We start from the raw sequence: 18,208 nt of genomic DNA, 5'->3' as shown, positions 1-18,208 counted from the left end.
TGACTTTGTTGCTGTTGATCTTAGTTTGGCTGTTCTCCAGAGCTCCTGTAAGGTTATTTCAGCTAATTTCTACTTGTTTCCTTATGTCTCCATGGGAGAACTTAGAGCTTCCTAGTTCATCATTTTGCTAATATTACTCTATGTGTTCAATTTTTAAACAGCTTCATAACTTTCCCTTGTACCAATGCATTGAAATTTGTCTAGATCTTCTCAAGATCATTGTGACTTAAATTGTTTCCTTTTTTTTTTCTCATGAATCTCTTCAGGAAGATAATAAATTATATAAAATATTCATCAGGATTTTTGGTAGTTACATCATGATCATTTTCTAAAAGTTATATGACAGGGTGAGACATATAAACACTCAAATATTCTGTTTCCATACTGAAAATAATATCCCAAAACTGTTAATAATTAATATTCTGATAATCACCTTGCCAGATTGTCTTTTTCTGGCACCGTTTTCAGGATTGCACCCTTGTTAGGACTGGATATTCTTTTAATAAGCAAAGAAAAAGGAAACAAAGTAATTTTGCTGGTGGGAAAGACAAAAAGGCAAATTTTCTTTCAATTTGACATTTTAATTTATTCTTGAGGGTCAACTTTTTCAAAAATTACTCATTAATCATTCCTTTAAATTGTGCGTGTGTGTGTGTGTGTGTGTTCTGTAAGATAGTTAATTGTTTCAAGTGATGTATGATCAAGAAGAATCTTCATCATGGCAAGAAGAAAAATAGATTAGTATTTGGAAATTTCAAGTCTAACATGTGGTCAATAATTGTGGAGCAAATCTCTTGTAATAATTTACTCATATATGCAAATCCTGAGGAAAAAATTTTACTCATTGCAAAAAATTAATGATTTCTTTATCACTAGATAATTATGCACTGAGATTACTCTTTGAGAACAAACAAACAAATTAACTAGTTTCAATTCTCTTCTCACTCCATGGCTTCCTGCTTTAACCTTGCTCCTCCTACAATCCATATGCTGACAGCTGTCCTGTGGATTGCGTGTTACTTTCCTGTTATTAACATAACCTGTGAAGGCAGAAGAATAAAACAGAGTCAGCTTGACAGAGGCCTAACAGACAATGGATCCCAAATGTTGGCGTGTGGAACTGAATGATGGCCACTACATTCCTGTACTGGGATTTGGCACCTATGCACCTGATGAGGTAACAATGGTGGTCTTGGGTTTGAGAATGAGAAAGAAAATAGACCTAGCATGAGTGGTGGAATTTGACCTAGGTGGTCAAATCATTGAGTTCCTGTGTGAGTCTGGGAGACTCACTTGATTCCTGTAACCAGGCTAGAACTATTCCTCATACAAAGAGACAAAGTAGCCAATGTTCAGTCTGCATTGGGGTCTGATCATGCAGTCATCAACAGATTATTCCGGGTTTTCCTCCAGTTACCGCCTATTTCCCAGGTTGACAAAAACCACGAAACATAGCAGTCAAGAACACTGATAATCAGCTCTCTTGCTTAGAGGGTTATTGCATGGGAGTGGTTTCTCTGTCTACTTCTGCAATTCAAGAAATTTTTCCTCCCACCAAGAAGACGTGATCCAGAGAAATATTTGTGCTAAAAGATTCTGGAGATGAGGCGAGTGACAAATGATGAGAAAGAGTTGCTATTCTGCTGTGGGGTAGCCTACTGAGTGTCAGGCCATAAATACTCCACCTGTTGTTTGGCTCATACCTCTCCTACTGCTTGGGAATTTATCCCGAATGGAAAATATAATATCGTTTGAGGGAATAAGCTACAGTCTTCCAGGGCAAGGTTTCAATTATTTTCCTTTTAAAAGTACTTTCAATTGAAGCAAATAGAGTTGGAGCTTGGACACAAAAGGGAGCAAGGAGGACAAGTCACTAGACTGGAATCTTAGAAGTTTGTCTTCCAATTTTGTCTTGAGATTATTTAGTTATATGACAAGGGATTAGTACCTAAACTTTGAGTCTCATTTTCTCATCTATAAACAGGAGTAAATGTTCAGAGAAACATTTAGGAGACAGATGACAGAATTTGTTTACTTTGTAGTGCAAAATGGTATGAACAGGAGGGCAGAGTCAAGGACACCACTGAAGCCTCATCTTTGGTAAACCTTTGAATGCCCCTCCCCCTAAGGCAAGAGCATACCCAGCTGATGGCAGTTACCAAGTAACAAGTTCCTCACAGCATCATAGAAATAGAAAGCTTCTGAAACACTTAGAAAGAAATGGAATATTATTCAGCCTTAAAACAGAAGGAAATCCTGCCATTTTCAAGTAGATGGATGAACCTGCAGCACATTATGCAAGTGAAATAAGCCAGACACAGAAAGACAAACATTGCATGATACCACTTATATATGAAATTTTAAAAAGTCAAACTCATAGAAGCAGAGAGGAATGGGGACCAGGGAGTGGCAGAGGAGGCAGTGGGAAATATGGGGAGATATAGTTCAAAGGGTATAAATTTTAAGTTATAAGATGAATAAGTTCTGGAGTACAGTTGTACAGCATGGTGACTATCATTAATAATAAAGTATTATATTCTTCAGATTTGCTAAGAGAGGAGATCTTAAGTGTTCTCACCACACACACACAAAAGTTAACTTTCTTATGTGATGGATATATTAATCAGCTTAATAGTGGTAATCGTTTCATAATGTATACTTATATAAAAACATTATGTTGTGCACCTTAAATATTTAATTTTTTATCTGTATACAATTTTTATTTAGTGTGTTCTGTGTGACTACACTGCTAGAGCATTCTTAGAAGTTTTCACCTTGTTTCCTGGGACTTCGTTGCATGTACCTTTTGATTTTATGGATTTTGCTTAGTGAGTTCTCACAATATAAGTCATATCCATTACTAAATCAATATGTTGAATCTTGTGAATTATTTCAGCAGATCACTGACCCCACGGGTGGGGTGGGGACCATCAATGATCAACCAGTGTTGGCCCAGGATTGAAACCGTTCATGTGATGCTGAACTTTTATTACTCATCAGGAAATTCACAGGCAAACTTCCGTGGGTTCATCACCACACATGCAGAGCTAACCTAAGACGTGAGGAAAAGCTGATGCTTGGGAAGGTCAAACTTTGTGCCTTAGCTCTCTCTCAGTCATGTGGATATCCAACTACTACCTTTAGTTGCTCATCTGGGTTCCTAAGGGCAAAGCTGTGGAGGTCACCCAACTAGCTATAGATGCTGGCTTCTGTCATATTGATTCCACTCATTTGTAAAATCATGAAAAGGCAGTTGCACTGTCCATGAAGCAACAATGAAGATGGCACTGTGAAGAGAGAAGACATATTCTACCTTTCAAATGTGCTGTGTATGTGGTGCATGTATGTGCACGTTTGTGACCGTGATTGTGTGGAGATGACAATTATATGATCGGATCAGTAGTTGTTTGGTGAATTGTGCTTATTGGTACAATATTTTTCACACATGTTCATATATTAAATCTAGTGTCAAAAAAGATGATGGATTTTTCATCATTATTTTGTTCAAATTTTATGATTTTAAAGTAAAATAATTTTACTTTTCTGAGCCTCAGACCATAACAGTGTGATTTAGCATTGACTACTGAATCAGACAGAACTGTGATCATATTATAGGCTTCCTATAATCTGAGTGACTAACTAGGATCTCTTACCACCTTGAATCTCAATTCTCACCTCTGTCAATAAGAGAGAGCACCCTTTTCACCATCTCTGGCTTTCACTAAGTGGCATGACAAGCAGTTCACTCTGGGGTTTCAGGGGCTGGGTCTTTTGAGGGTGGGTTATCATTATTATTATTTTGGTTACTTAACATATATTGAACACTTACCATGTATTTTAAGTACTTTCCATGTATTATCTTTAATTTCTCAACACCTCTCCTAGGTAAACTATTATTCTTATTTCTTACACATGTAAAAATCTAAGCTCAGGCTACTCTCCGTGAACTCGTCTGCTGCCTCATTCTGAGTCTCTCTTCTCTTTGTTAGAAATCCCTGATGCGCACTGGGCACAGGAGAAATATACAAGTAACATGACCAGTTTGTAGCAGCTTTGCTCTAGGTTTCTTGGTGCTGGAAGTATTTGACAATCAATTTGCCAGAGGTTTCCAACATTGAAACCTTTGTTGTATCAAAAGCCACTCATTCCAAGTATTAGGTATTAGAAAGGAAGACATAGGCAGCATAAAGTAACAACGGAGACAGAATTCCGCTTCTCATCAAATGTATAATTCACCCATCCACGTGGTCGACTGCAACACACTTAAAAAGTGTCAAACACTGATCAAAGTGAGGTAGGGGCAGCTTCTTGGTTGCTTTGGAGGGATTGCACCTATAAGTTACAGAAACCAATATGCTCTGTCTTGGTAGAGCTATGACACGAAATATCAATAGCTAATAGCAGTCAGACAGGTCCAGTTTGTTTGCATGACATAATTATCCAATGCATACACCATTATAGCTTAAGCACAGTGTATGTCTTACTTAGATTATATCCAATTTTTTTTATTACTGTTGTTAAATAGGGAAAAGGACCATAGAGAATAGAACAACTAGGCAATGCTACATGGGATGCTATAAGGATAAATCCAACTCTGTAGCCCTTACATAGTAAGCTGTCTGAGAAACTGGGGAAAGAGATTGCAACTCATACATAGATGTTTTCAGTCTCAGTAAAGATGAATTGTGGCTTCCACCCCCAGTTAGATGGAGAATTTACTGTAGTCAACTCGCCACTGAGGGGTTGGCCTTTCTCCTAGAGGAAGGATGCCTTATCAAGACTCAGTGTTAGTCTCTGCCGCTGCTGACAGTCACCCATATCAAAATAGCGGTAGCTCAAACAACTTTGGTGTTGGTCATGTGATTGGCCCATGTGTAGTCTTAATCTCTTCCACTATGGCTATTCCATTCATGAGCCCATTGTGTAGGCACTAGAGTAGTCATGTATAGAGGCTAAGTAGTATCCAGGGGACAAGATATCCTCTTTACCTAATTATTGAGAGCCTCTCCTGGAGACTCTGGTGGTCATAGAAATCCCCCATGCAGAGCCATAGGTGCTCACAGTTAGAAGTCTGGGTCAGTCTTCACGGATACGTTGAGTGCCTAGCAGATATAGGTAGAGTGACAACTGTGTCTGTCACAATAATGGACTCCATCTAGTACATTTCTCATTTAATCCTCCTTAAAACCTTTCTAAAAATTAACTATTATTTTCCCTTTAAACCAATTGGTATGCTTTATTTTTTTCAATTTTATTTCAACTTTTTTCAGGTCAAATTGACAGAATTCTAAGATGAGTAAAATGTGTGACATGATGACGTGGTACATGTACACTTTGTGAAAAGTTTCTACTCGTGAAGCTTAACGCAAGGATCACTTCCTATATTTACCTTTTTTTTTCTTGTTGAGGACATTTAAATTATATTCTCTTAGCAAACTTCAGTTATACAATATAGTATTATCAAATATAGTTACCATGTTACACATTAGATCCTCTGACCTTAATTTTCTTATAGCTGAAAGTTTGTACCATTTTACCAACCTCTCCCATTTTCCTCCAACATCTAGCCCCTGGCAAGCACTTTTCTACTCTTTCCATGAATTTGAATTTTTTTCAGATTCCACCTTACAGTATTTGTCTTTATCTGTCTGCCTTATTTCACTTAGTATAATATCCTCCAGCTTCATCTATGTTGTTACAAATGACAAGCTTTCCTTCTTGTCCAAAACTGAATAATGTTCCATTGTATACATATACCATATATTCTTTATCCATTCATCCATCAGTGGACACATAGGTTGTTTACATACTTTAGCTATTAGGAATAACGCTGAAATGAACAAGAGAGTACAGATATCCCTTTGAGATAATGAGTTTGTTTCCTCTAGACAAATATGCAGAAGTGGAATTGCTGGAGCAGATGGTAATTCTATCTTCAATTTCTTGACATACCACCACATTGTTTTCCTCAGTGGTTGTACCAATTTACATTCCCACGAACAGAGCACAGTGGTTCCCTTTTCTCTTAGTATTTGTTATCTCTTATCTTTTTGATAATAGCCATCCTAACAGGTGTGAGGTGATATTTCATTGTGGTTTTGTATTGCATTTCCCTGATGATTTGTGATGTTGAGCACCTTCGAAGGTACCCATTGACTATTTGTATGTCTTCCTCGGAAAAATGTCTATTAAGATCCTTTGCCCATTTTTAAATTGGGTTATTTATTGTTTTGCTATTCAACTGTATGTCTTCTTTGTATATTTAGAGTATTAACACCTTATCAGATATGTGATTTGCAAATATTTTCTCCCATTCCACAGATTGCCATTTAATTTTGTTGGTGGTTTCCTTCGCTGTGCAGAAGCTTTTTATTTTGATGTAGTCCCATTCTTTTATTTTTTCATTTATTGCGTTTGCTTTTGGTGTCTAATCCAAAACATGATTGTCAAGACCAATATCAAGGAGCTTACCACTATGTTTACTTTTAGGAGTTTTATGAAGGTCTCTTTTGTTAATGGTTAAATTTCCAGGGCTCTAGGGTCTAGCACAATGTCAGGCACACAGGAGGCACTTAATAAATATTTCTTGCATAAATATTGAATGAGAGAACCTGGGATATGAAAGATAACAAAAATAAAAACCACATTAATGACTTTAAGAGCCCAGTTGAGTGGAAACTGGATGGAGCATGGGTATTATGGACTCATTTCCAATTCTAGCCTCAAAATAGATACTGGAATCTACATTTGTATATATATCTATATCATCTATACTTAAAAGTATCTCTATATCTCTATCTACATCTACATATAGATCAACATCTCTCCCCATCTATATCTTTAGATGTTTTTTCCATGTGCCAGAAGTTTTCCTGTCAGTTACCTCTTTACAACAAATTCTTTATTGAGAGAGACTTGATTTTCTGTGTTCTATGGTGAAGTCCATTTCACTAAGTCATTCCAGATTAGACGTCATGTTTGGTTTTAGTCTGTGCCCCCCCAGGACAGACTAAAGGTTTCTTACCAAGGCTTGCACCATCAAGCAGGGGAATGGGAGATACGGAGAGACAACTAGTGAAACTGCTATGAAGGAAACAAATTGCCTCTCTCTGAGTCAGGTGTATTTCCAACCCTTCTTATTAATATTTTATAGGTTCCTAAAAGCAAGGCTGAAGAGGCCACCAAAGTGGCTATTGATGTAGGTTTCCGTCACATCGACTCGGCACACCTCTATCAAAATGAGGAGGAGATCGGCAGGGCCATCCGAGACAAGATGGCGGATGGTACCGTGAAGAGAGAGGACATATTCTACACCACCAAGGTGCTGTGAGGGGAGTGATGAGAGGTTGCTGTCATCACAGATACAATATTTTGCAAAAAAATAAAAGTCCGTATTGGTTTGACTAATTTGTTTATCTCCTAATATTGCAAGGGCCCATGGTAGAAAAACAGAAAAAGCTTTCTATGCCCTGAAATGTGTTAAGGGTGGGGCCCCATTTCTCAACCTCTCTGATCATCTGTCAGCGTTCATATGTGAAGAACAAATAATGATACTTTCTTCTTCATCTGTCGTATGGATGGACTGAGCCACTGTGGAGTGAATCCACTGCTTTTATCCTTCAGCAGATTCTCTCAGGACATATCCTAGTGAGAATAACATATTATTAAGAAAAGGGACCCAGACTAGGAAATACTTTTCTCATGTCAACATTGAGTTTACTGAAATGTGTAAAATTTTTTGAGGTGGAAAGCACTACTTCAAATGTCAAGAGAGCTGAGGTCTCTACAGAATTATCCTGTGTATTTCAACATCAGTGATAACGTGTTCTAAGAATGTGGGCCTCTCAGCAGGGCTCTTTTCAGGCATTTATTATATGGGACAGTAGGTTCCATTTCCCCTTACCTCACATTGCTTGACTTTCCTTGCAGAGTTGACTTTTCTAACCCTTTAAACACTGAAGTTGCTTTTCCTCATCAATCTAACTATTTTTACATTTTGCTTAGAGTCACTCAAATAGATCTCAGTTCACCTTAAGGAGGTCATTTATATGAAGTCATATAAATTTAGCCCCAGCAGCTCTTATTTTTAGACCACCACAGTAGTTTGTTACTCACTACTCAATCTTTTAACTATGAGGTTTAATTTGAGTCCACAAATGTGGGAAATCATAAGCCATTTTTTTATTTCTTTTTATCACTGCAGCTTTGGCTTACTTGCCTTCGACCAGAATTGGTTAGACCAGCCCTGGAAAGATCACTGAAGAAACTTGGACTGGACTCTGTCGATCTCTTCATCATTCATGGGCCAATTGCTATGAAGGTCAGCTTCTGCTGTTATGCCCAAGGGTATTTCCTCACTGCTATTGCACCTCCATTCTCTCATTCTGGCTGGGTATTCTGGGTTCTTACTGAGAGAGGTAGGTTTGAGTGTGGTGGATAGAATTGCTAAATGATTTACAAGTCTCCTGGACAGTTGTGTCACTTCACTGTCAAAATTTTTTTTTCCTCATCCCGAAGCCTTCAGAAGCACTGAAATTCAATGATCTCAGTGTCTCTACCTCAAAGAGTTGAGGACATCACCTTACATGTCTGATTGACATGCTGCTGCCTGTAGTCTCTTAGTGATTAGGTTCCTCAAGAATGTTGAGTTACAACAGACTGCAGAGATACAATGGGAAATCCCCACCACTTTAGGGGGAGAGTACCCCCCATATGGTCCTCTCAGTCACAATCAAGAGTGAGACACCCTGGGATGGTCCATTTTACACCACTGGGCTCCTTTGGGCTTTGCTGATCCAAAGGATCAGTCACAGTGGATGTTCACTGAGCACACCTGATATCCTCACTATCTCTGAGTTGCATTATCATAAGCTGGAGATAAAACACATTCCTCAATAGTAAAGGTAAGTCCTGTCATCCAAACCAGTGTGTCCCTGGGAAATGAAATCAATTCCAACCTTGGGGGAGAATTCATTCTTAGTGAAGTTCAGGGGTTTGTGTGAAGAGTAGGGTAGAGGTAATTGGGGGAGAGGCACTTTGCTACAGTCTCTCAGGTGCTGCTGATCTTTCTTCCTCTCATGTCTTCTCTTATAACACAGAGACACACATACACACACACAGATAAATACACACAAACTCTCCAATTAGCCTCTTGTAGGTCTTGTGACCAAGCTCCTTAGGCACAGGAAAGTAATTCTTAAAAAAAAGACAACTCTTCTTTATCCTCTCTCTGCTCTCCATATTCCAGCCTGGGGAGGAGCTTGTGCCAAGAGACGGAAGTGGGAAAATAATTTTAGATACAGTGGACTTTCGTGACACATGGGAGGTAAGTACCTCCACTGATGTACAAGAGACTCTGAGTGATGAGGTGGAGATCACTGGATCAGAGTCATAAAGAATGGGTTCTGGCCCCATAAGTTGTCTGTCATCGGCCACATTGCTGCACTTCTCTGTAGCATGGTGTTCTCATCTGTAAAGGAAGGGAGCTGAATAGGATGACTTCTAAGGGCTATTCTTCATCTAAACTTCTGTGGTTTTAAGTATGGATTTCTTTGCCCAATGATCAGGCTGAGCCTAGGAGCCCTATAAGTGATATTCAGTCAAACTTAAGAGGAATTAGTGCTCCATCTCAAGATGGACAAACAAGCCCATGGAAGGAGGGAACGCTGTGTCTGACTTAGCAGCAGAGTGGACTATAGGAGAGTGAAGCATGCACTTATGTAGCCCTTCCCACCACACGTTTCACCCTTCGAGGAAAGAATAAGCATCCAAACCCTCTACTAGGAAATCCTGAGAGTTCTTCTTCACCCTTGACTGGGACAACATTGCGCAATAGCTAATCCAGTTGCTATTGGACGCCAAGTGGAAATTGGCACATGGAAGGGGATGGGGAGGGAAATTGAAAGCATCTTCACGTCTGTTTATCATCCTGGATGTCCATGTAATAGAAGCAAGGAGACAAAATATGTGTGTATAGCAATAAAGGACATTAGGAAACAATGTATTGAAGTGATAAAATGGGTTCAGTCAAATCGTGACATATGTGATAACAGATTTCCTGTGTTTAAAACATTAAATGTCAAATGAAAGGGCCAAATTACACGAAAAGTTTACCACACATTTTCCTCCTCCCCAGGCTCTGGAGAAGTGTAAAGATGCAGGATTAACCAAGTCCATTGGGGTGTCCAATTTCAATCACAAACAGCTGGAGATGATCTTGAACAAGCCAGGGCTCAAGCACAAGCCCGTCTGCAACCAGGTGAGCCGGGACCCCGCTGGGTCTTCATTGCTTTCTGCCCTTCACTCATTGTTGCTTAATTAACAGTCCTCAAATTTCTGTCTCGATGTCACCTGTGTAATGATAGCTCCTTTTACTGCCATAGGAAATGCCAAAGAAGGAACAGGTAGAATGGCATGGGAAGAGTATTGGTTCAATTCTTCAGAGGTGGGCTTGAGGTTCCTATGAGACGTCCAAGTGGAAACACTGAGTTGGCAGATGGCAATAGTGGTCTGGATCTCAGGAAGGCAGTCAGGGCTATATTTTTGAGTATTGCTTCATGGATCGTAATTAAGTCAATATTTAAAGATTAGGCAAAGAGGTGCTCGTTAGGAGATTGAAGAGGAGATTGCCAGACAGGGAGAGAGAAAATGAGGAGAGTGCGGTGTCAGGAAAGCCAAAGAAGAGGCATGAAAAGGTTTGTGTGAGCCATAGGGTGGACCCTGCTGAGGAGCAGCCAATCCAAATAAGGATGGAAACAGTTATTGGGTTAATGACATGGAGTCGGTGACACCTCGCAGGAACAGGTACACAGAGGTGAGAGAAAATGCCAGAGAGAAAAGCAAAGGAGTGGAAAGTGAGGAAATGGGAAATTATAATTAAAGGAAATAATTTCTAAGAATAACACCCAAGGCTGCCAATTTTTAAACACTGTGGCATTGTAAAGCTGTACAGCTTTTCTGTAAAACAGATTGAAAATTACTCAAGACACCATTCAAATATTTATACATTTTGTCTTTGTTGTTTAATTTCTACCAATCTAGTTCTAGAAAATAATTCAAAATATGTTAAAATGTGTCCCTCCCTTCCCCCCTTCCTCCTCCTCCTGGTTCTTTTTCTTTTTCATCACTTTATCTCCAATTAATTTGTGAAATAAACTAAGCCTTTTTATCCTTTAAGTCTTCCCACACAATTGATGTAACTGATTGATCCCTGTGATACAGTTTGATACGATACTGTATTTTGTACCCTTGTATATTGGAGGGTACATAGAAAGACTTGATCACATACGTATGTCATTGTGAATTCATGAATTTTAACAAATATGATGTTTTCCTATCCAATGTAGTTACTTTTCTTTCTGATCATCATATTACACCACTTTATTTGCCTCTTCAAGTGATTTTCTGAGTCCCTTCACATACTTAATTGTCTTTCCTATCTTCTTAACTTTCTAGAGTGTAATTATTCTAGGCTCAATTTGTAGCTTTTTGCCCAGACCTGCAATCAGCCATTTTTTCTAAAAAATCTTAGTTTCTTTCAGTAGGAAATGACATTTAGAGGCCACAACCTGGTTGTATGAGTCTTTAATCATTTTAAACACTAATAAAAATATAAGATGAGAATTGTTTGATCATTTCTGAAAACCAACTGCATTTGAAGGGATTTTCATAAGGTGCATGGAAAAAACAGCAATTTGAAAAATATAGTATATATATATTAAAGTAGTGTTAGATAGCCTTTCAAAGTCTTTTCAAATTTACATGTTATTAGCTCCTGTATTCTGATACCTTTTGGTCTTGGCAACTTACAGGTGGAATGTCACCCTTACCTCAACCAGAGCAAACTACTGGAGTTCTGCAAGTCCAAGGATATTGTTGTAGTTGCCTACAGTGCCCTGGGGTCCCATAGAGACCCAAAATGGTAATGAGAATATTAGAGTTAACCTATTTCACCAACTCTGTTGATGAAGAAACACATTTTTTTTTTTTTGTGAGGAGCATCAGCCCTGAGCTAATGCTACCACAGCATGGACTGACAACTGGTGCATCAGTGTGCACCTGGGATCCAAAACAGGGCCGCTAGCAACGGAGCGTGTGCACTGAACTGCTATGCCACGGGGCACGCCCCCAAGAAACATTTTTTTAAGTTAATTTTTAGCATTTTATTGTGGAAAGTTTCAAATATAAATTGTGATCACAACAGTGTAGTAATCAATGGATGAATGGATAAAAAAGTGGTATTTATACACAATGAACTACTATTCAGCCACAAAAAAGATGATATCTTAACATTTTTATAACATGGGTGGGCCTTGAGGGTATTATTCTAAGTGAAATAACTCAGAGACATATCATATGATCTCACTCATAAGTCAAGGATAAAAACAACAACAAACAAACAGATACAGAGATTAGACAGGTGGTTACCTTAGGGTGAGTGGAGAGGGAGGAGGCTGAAAATGGTGAAAGGGCACATGTGTATTGATGGATAGTAATTAGACTTTGGGTGGTGAACAAGATGTAGTCTACACAGAAATCAAAATATAATGATGTACATGTGAAATTCATGTAATGTTATAAAGCAATGTTACCTAAATAAAAAAAATAATAGTGTAGTGAATTCCCAGGTACCATCCCTAGGCTTCAACCATCACCAACATTCTTTCATTCTGTTTCCTCCATATGGACATCTATTGCAACCCCACTCTAAATATTATTTTTTAAAGTGATTTAATGTAAATCATTTTTTTTTCTATGGGGAAGATCAGTGCTGCGCTAACATCTGATGCCAATCCCCCTCCTTTTTGCTGAGGAAGATGGGCTCTGGGCTAACATCCGTGCCCATCTTCCTCCACTTTATATGGGATGCTGCCACAGCATGGCTTGACAAGCGGTGTTTTGGTGCGCGCCCGGGATCTGAACCTGCGATCCCCAGGCCGCCACAGCCCTGCGCACGCACTTAATCGCTACGCCACTTGGCCGGCCTAATGTAAATCACTTTTTTTTTTTTAATATTTTGTTTATTGAGGTAACATTGGTTTATAACATTGTATAAATTTCAGGTGTACATCATTATACTTCTATTTCTGCATCTATTACATCATGTTCACCACCCAAATACTAATTACAAACCATCACCACACACATGTGCCGAATTATCCCTTTTGCTCTCCTGCCTCCCCGCTTCCTCTCTGGTGGTGTTCATTGCAGCGTTATTCACCATAGCCAAGACTTGGAAGAAACCTAAGTGCCCATCAAGGGACGAATGGATAAAGAAGATGTGGTATATATACACAATGGAATACTACTCAGCCGTAAGAAACGATGAAATCCAGCCATTTGTGACAACACGGATGGACATAGAGGGTATTATGCAAAGTGAAACAAATCATTTTTAAAGTAAAGCTTACACAGCTTGTCATGCATAATTCTTAGTTGTCTAATTTTGACAAAATATATGTACTCTATAACCCGACCCCTGTCATGAAACAGAACCTTTCTATCTCCCAACAAATTTCTTTTGTGTTCTTTTTCAGACCATTCTGCCTCATCCCAAGGCAACCATCTGTCTGATTTCTTTTTCAACTTAGATTATTTGGTATGTTCTAGTACTTCACTTATATAAGAAGTCATAGAATATATACTGTTTTCTGTCCAGCTTCTTTGGCTGAGCATAACATCTGTAAGATTTATCCACGTTGTTGCAGGTATCTTCTTCAATCTCCTTTACTGCTCAGTAATATTCCGTTGCATGGAATTAAATACCACAAGTTGCTTCTCCATTCACCCGGCAATGGAAATATTAGTTGTTTCCAGTTTGGTACTATTATGTATGAATCAATATGAATATTCATGAAACTCTTTTTTAATCATATCACATTGTGCCTACTTCTCTGAATTATCTGAGGAGCTTGGAGAAAAGATTAATCTGGATTTTCATTCCAGCACCTTTCAAATATGTGTTTTTTGATTTTTTTTTCAGGGTGGAAAAGGATAGTCCGTATCTCTTGGAGGATCCAATCTTGAATGCCATTGCCAAGAAACACAACCGAAGCCCAGGCCAGGTTGCCCTGCGCTACCAGCTGCAGAGGGGGGTGGTGGTCTTGGCCAAGAGCTTCAATGAGAAGAGAATCAAAGAGAACTTCCAGGTACAGGCTGAAGAATCTCTCCAGAGGGAGGAACCAGTTCTGTGAAGGGGCCATCTCTCTTGCCTTTCAGCCCCCACACGTGTTCATTCAATCCTGTGTATCTCTCTCTGTGTGCTATGAGGTCAGCTTGGAAGGGCGGGAAGGGAGAGCACTGGCCTTAGAGTCTTAAGTATTATGGCTTCTAGGCCCAACTTTGTCCCCTCCTACTTGTATGACACACAGCACATTTCATCTCTGTTTTTCCATCTGTTGTAGGAGTGCTTCATTGCAGGGAAACCTTTACAACCCAGGTTCCTCTCCTTCTCCAACTCTACTGGAAGAGCCCCTATTTGTATGTCAATATCAAACCAAATAGCATTAGCTGCTTTGTTAAACCACCACAACACCCCAGCACCGTTGTTGACCACCATGGCACTTGGCATGGCTCTGTTAGATAGTTTTTCTTTATTAAACTAAAATTGTTAGCTTACATGTCTCTGTTCTCTCTAGACCATGAGACTCTAAATATAGTGATTCTTCCGGGTCACCTTTTCGCACCTTTTCCCCAGAAGAGCTCTTTGGAGGTAGGATCTAGATATACAAGTTTATAGATGGACGAAAAACAAACAAGTAAAGTTTTTCTGTAAATTCTCCCTCATACATCTCCTGGTCCCTTAGATCAATCAGTGGTCTTCAACTTATTTTGTTGTGAACCTCATGAGAATTGTGAAAAACTACTTAAATTCTATCCCATTTTAAGACAACAGCTAAAAATTCAACCACGAGTTTAATATTTGCAAAATATTAAATATTTTTTTAAATTAAAGACATTCAGAGCATATTATTTATTATGTATTTGCTCTAAAACCTTGAAGCTGTAGATTTAGTTCAATCTATAAAAATATCAAATACATAAATCTAAATCTCATAGTTAAACCAATCAGAAAAATTTCCCATTTTATTTTTCCTTTCAGTTCAACATGTTAATACATATGCTTATGATAACCAAATCACTTTTGGAGTATATTTTTAAGATGACTGACAGGTGGACAGGTAGCTGACAGATAGATAGCTAGTTACATAGACAGACAGATAGAAAGAGAAGGCACTCAGTTTTCCATAAGTTGTCCCTGCTATTAAATAATGAGCTTCCCACTTTCATATTTCTCACCAAAGATCAGTCTGCTTTGCTATTAATGGAATCTCCATTAGGGTCTATGCATTGGAAAATAAAAAACCATCAATACTTAAAGAAAAGAGACTTTATTGAAAAGGAGAACTCTCTGAATGTAAGACGTGTCGCAGATATCAATCAGAAAGAGTTTTCTTTTACAGGGAAGAGTAAACACCACAAGAGAGAGAATGGTGTTTGGAGTTGGCATGAGCAGGGGATATAGTCAGATAGTTGATAAGGGAATGCTTTTTCTGAAGGGCGCCAGATACTTGGAGACGACCTAAGGGGGAGTTGCTCTTTCTCCCAATACTTGTTTGAATTCAAGGCTGTCAAATTCTAGGAGCTGGTGGGGAAGGAAAAATCAGACTAAAGTTGGATCATGTCAGCAAGTATTCTGTCCAGATTGTCCTATTGTCCCTTTGTTTTTTTTTTCTTTTCTGTCACAGTCAATTCACATGGAAAGATTTGGAACTGATGAACTGTGAGTCTTTCTTTTGTGAAGTGGAGAGCAGGAGAGGGAGTGGGGAAGGAGAGGTGGACAGCACAGGCAGAAGAGTTCTCAGGCCAGCACACCTGGAAGCTGAGCACAGGGAGGGCTTCCCTGGACGCTCTCCTTGCCTCCGTCCAGCTGGAAAGTCCTCAAGTTCCCAGGGAGAAGCCAGCTGCTTTGGAGAAATGTTTAATGTGATCCTCTCCCTCATTTCAGGTTTTTGACTTTGAATTGACTGCAGAAGACATGAAAGCAATTGACGGCCTCAACAGAAATTTCAGATATGCTAAAATACTCTTGTAAGTGACCTGTAGATTGCTTGTCACAGGTTGTTTTCTGTAGCATGCAGGTTAGCAGAGGAACTAGACTTCTCTAAATTGGGACGACAGGTCTTATTTTTGGTGTAAGAGTGAAACGGGAGCTTCCTGTAGACTCAGACCAGAGGTGATTCCAGGGCTCAGTCTCTGACTCAACAGAAATGTGATTGGGTCCAAGTCAGACCACAAGTAATATTGCCAAAGTTTGCATCATGGGGAATTCACTAATTTTATGTTCCTAGTCTTTGTGTCTCGTCAGCTTCCGCACAGGGCCACTTACCCATTCAACAGGGAAGGTACAATGCCTACAGCCCACTATACTTTTAGGAGCCTATAAAATGTATCATCTTTAATTCCTTTTAAAATCAGGAGAAAGAATTATATTAATAATGCAAACATAAGAATGAATCCAGGCTGGGTTCTATTCATTTTTATCCTTACACAACAGTGAAATGTAACATTAAAATTTTTTGGAGGAAGGGGCCCAGGAAGGCAAATGTGCATAGGTTCTGAGCAAGTCCTACCGTGGCCCTGCTTCCACTAACTCTCCAAAGTGTCCAGTGGCATTTCTCTTAATGGGCATTTCTGTTCCAAGACAGCATCCATTTCTTCCAAATTTCTCTCTTCATTGGCCTCTTTTTGCATCACAACTCCCATTTCCTCAGCCATGTCATCTCACCAGAGTGAATTTTAAATGGATCATGGAATTAACTGACCCTAACATTAGTGACTGATGTGTTCCCGGTGGCACACCCCATAATGACTTCATCTGGATTCTCTGTTTCTTGTGGCAAGTCTTACTCCAGGGTGGTCTTTGTCCATCAGGAGACCATCCCCTGGGAGCCTCCACCTCCTTTGACTTTGACTTGTTCACAAATGTAGTATTCCAGGTGTTCAGTTACTGCAGGAGCATCTCAGGATGAAGATAAAGAAGACTCATTGAACTGAGAAGTTTGGAAGGGAGTTTAGAAATGAGAGGAATAAAACTATAGTTATAGAATAAAGATCTAGTTCGAAAAGAAAGATCACAAAATTCTCCTTCTTGTGTGTATAATTATATCATGATTCTAAGAAAGTAACTTTTCCCTTCACAAAGGCTTTTAAGTGTAAGTCTATGATCTCCTTCAATAGGCTGTGAATGCCTAGTCACACTCATCTTTGTGGTCCTATATCAACAGCACAATTCCTGGCCCTTAGGATTGTTCAGAATGCACTCTTTGGTGAAATTGAATTGAAATGGACAAATTTAAAAAGGAAAACAAGAACATGGAAAAAAATGTAAAACAACAGTAGTACTAATGATTGAATAACAAGTATTCTCATGAATTATAAATGCAGAAAACAGTAATGACATTTTGTAGGTGTGGTTATGTAGGTGTACATGTTGTCTCCTCAATAGACTAGAAGTTCCTAAATGGAGGGACTCTGGATTGTTGAGGGTGCTCAGTACAGATTAGTTGAATGAATATGTGAAAAAGAGCAGCAAAATCCTTACCATGATCATTCTCACTGGCTAGGGACAAAAGTTACACCTGGTGCTGAAAAGACCACAGCATTTTAGCCGTAGTTCTTAATTATAAATAAATATCAATTGTCATTTAAATCAAACTCTCTGCCGCTTTGGCATTTATTTATGTGGGGATGTGGGAATTGAACATGCAGGTGGAGTTTTCACATGGACAGGGAGCCAGCACGTATGTGTGTCAGGACAGAAGGAGGGACATGGTTGTAAATTTAGTTTTCAGCTCATCCTAATTGCATCCTGAGAGAAACAACCTCCTTGATGGTGTGAAGACAGAGTTTTGCATTAATATCCCTCCTTCTCTTTCAGTGCTGTTGATCACCCTCATTATCCATATTCTGAAGAATATTGACCATGAGCTATCCACCATGAGCTCCACCAGAATTTAATGCTTCTAAGGGTATGGAGAGGATTTCTGTACTTGGTGGGGTTGATTCAAAGTAGCGTCTCTAGTTTCAGGATGCTGACCTCTCTTTTATTCATTTTCATTTTGTGAAATAATAAAGATTTCAAAATAAGGATGCTTGCATTTTGTGATTATTAAAATAATATATACAAATTATAAATAACTAGAAAATA

At 38.9% G+C, this 18,208-nt stretch overlaps 1 protein-coding gene across 2 annotated transcripts; it reads left to right on the top strand.

Moving 5' to 3' along the window:
- The first annotated feature begins 1,093 nt into the window (after positions 1–1,093).
- Positions 1,094–17,981, top strand: LOC131398927 (aldo-keto reductase family 1 member C15-like). Of its 2 annotated transcripts, none has more exons than XM_058532849.1 (9): positions 1,094–1,177; positions 7,154–7,321; positions 8,204–8,320; positions 9,248–9,325; positions 10,136–10,258; positions 11,811–11,920; positions 13,982–14,147; positions 16,007–16,080; positions 17,930–17,981. In XM_058532849.1, the coding sequence occupies exons 1-9, from the start codon at positions 1,094–1,096 to the stop codon at positions 17,979–17,981; spliced, it is 972 nt and encodes a 323-aa protein (XP_058388832.1). The 2 variants fall into 2 exon arrangements, with proteins under 2 accessions (XP_058388832.1, XP_058388829.1); XM_058532846.1 differs by having other exon boundaries at positions 16,007–16,089; positions 17,939–17,981.
- The last annotated feature ends 227 nt before the right edge of the window (positions 17,982–18,208 follow it).

Source organism: Diceros bicornis, chromosome 36, assembly GCF_020826845.1.
Source record: "Diceros bicornis minor isolate mBicDic1 chromosome 36, mDicBic1.mat.cur, whole genome shotgun sequence".
NCBI classification, from domain to species: Eukaryota; Metazoa; Chordata; class Mammalia; order Perissodactyla; family Rhinocerotidae; genus Diceros; species Diceros bicornis.
The sequence above is the reverse complement of the archived record's forward strand: the minus strand, read 5'-3'. Positions and strand labels throughout refer to the sequence as shown.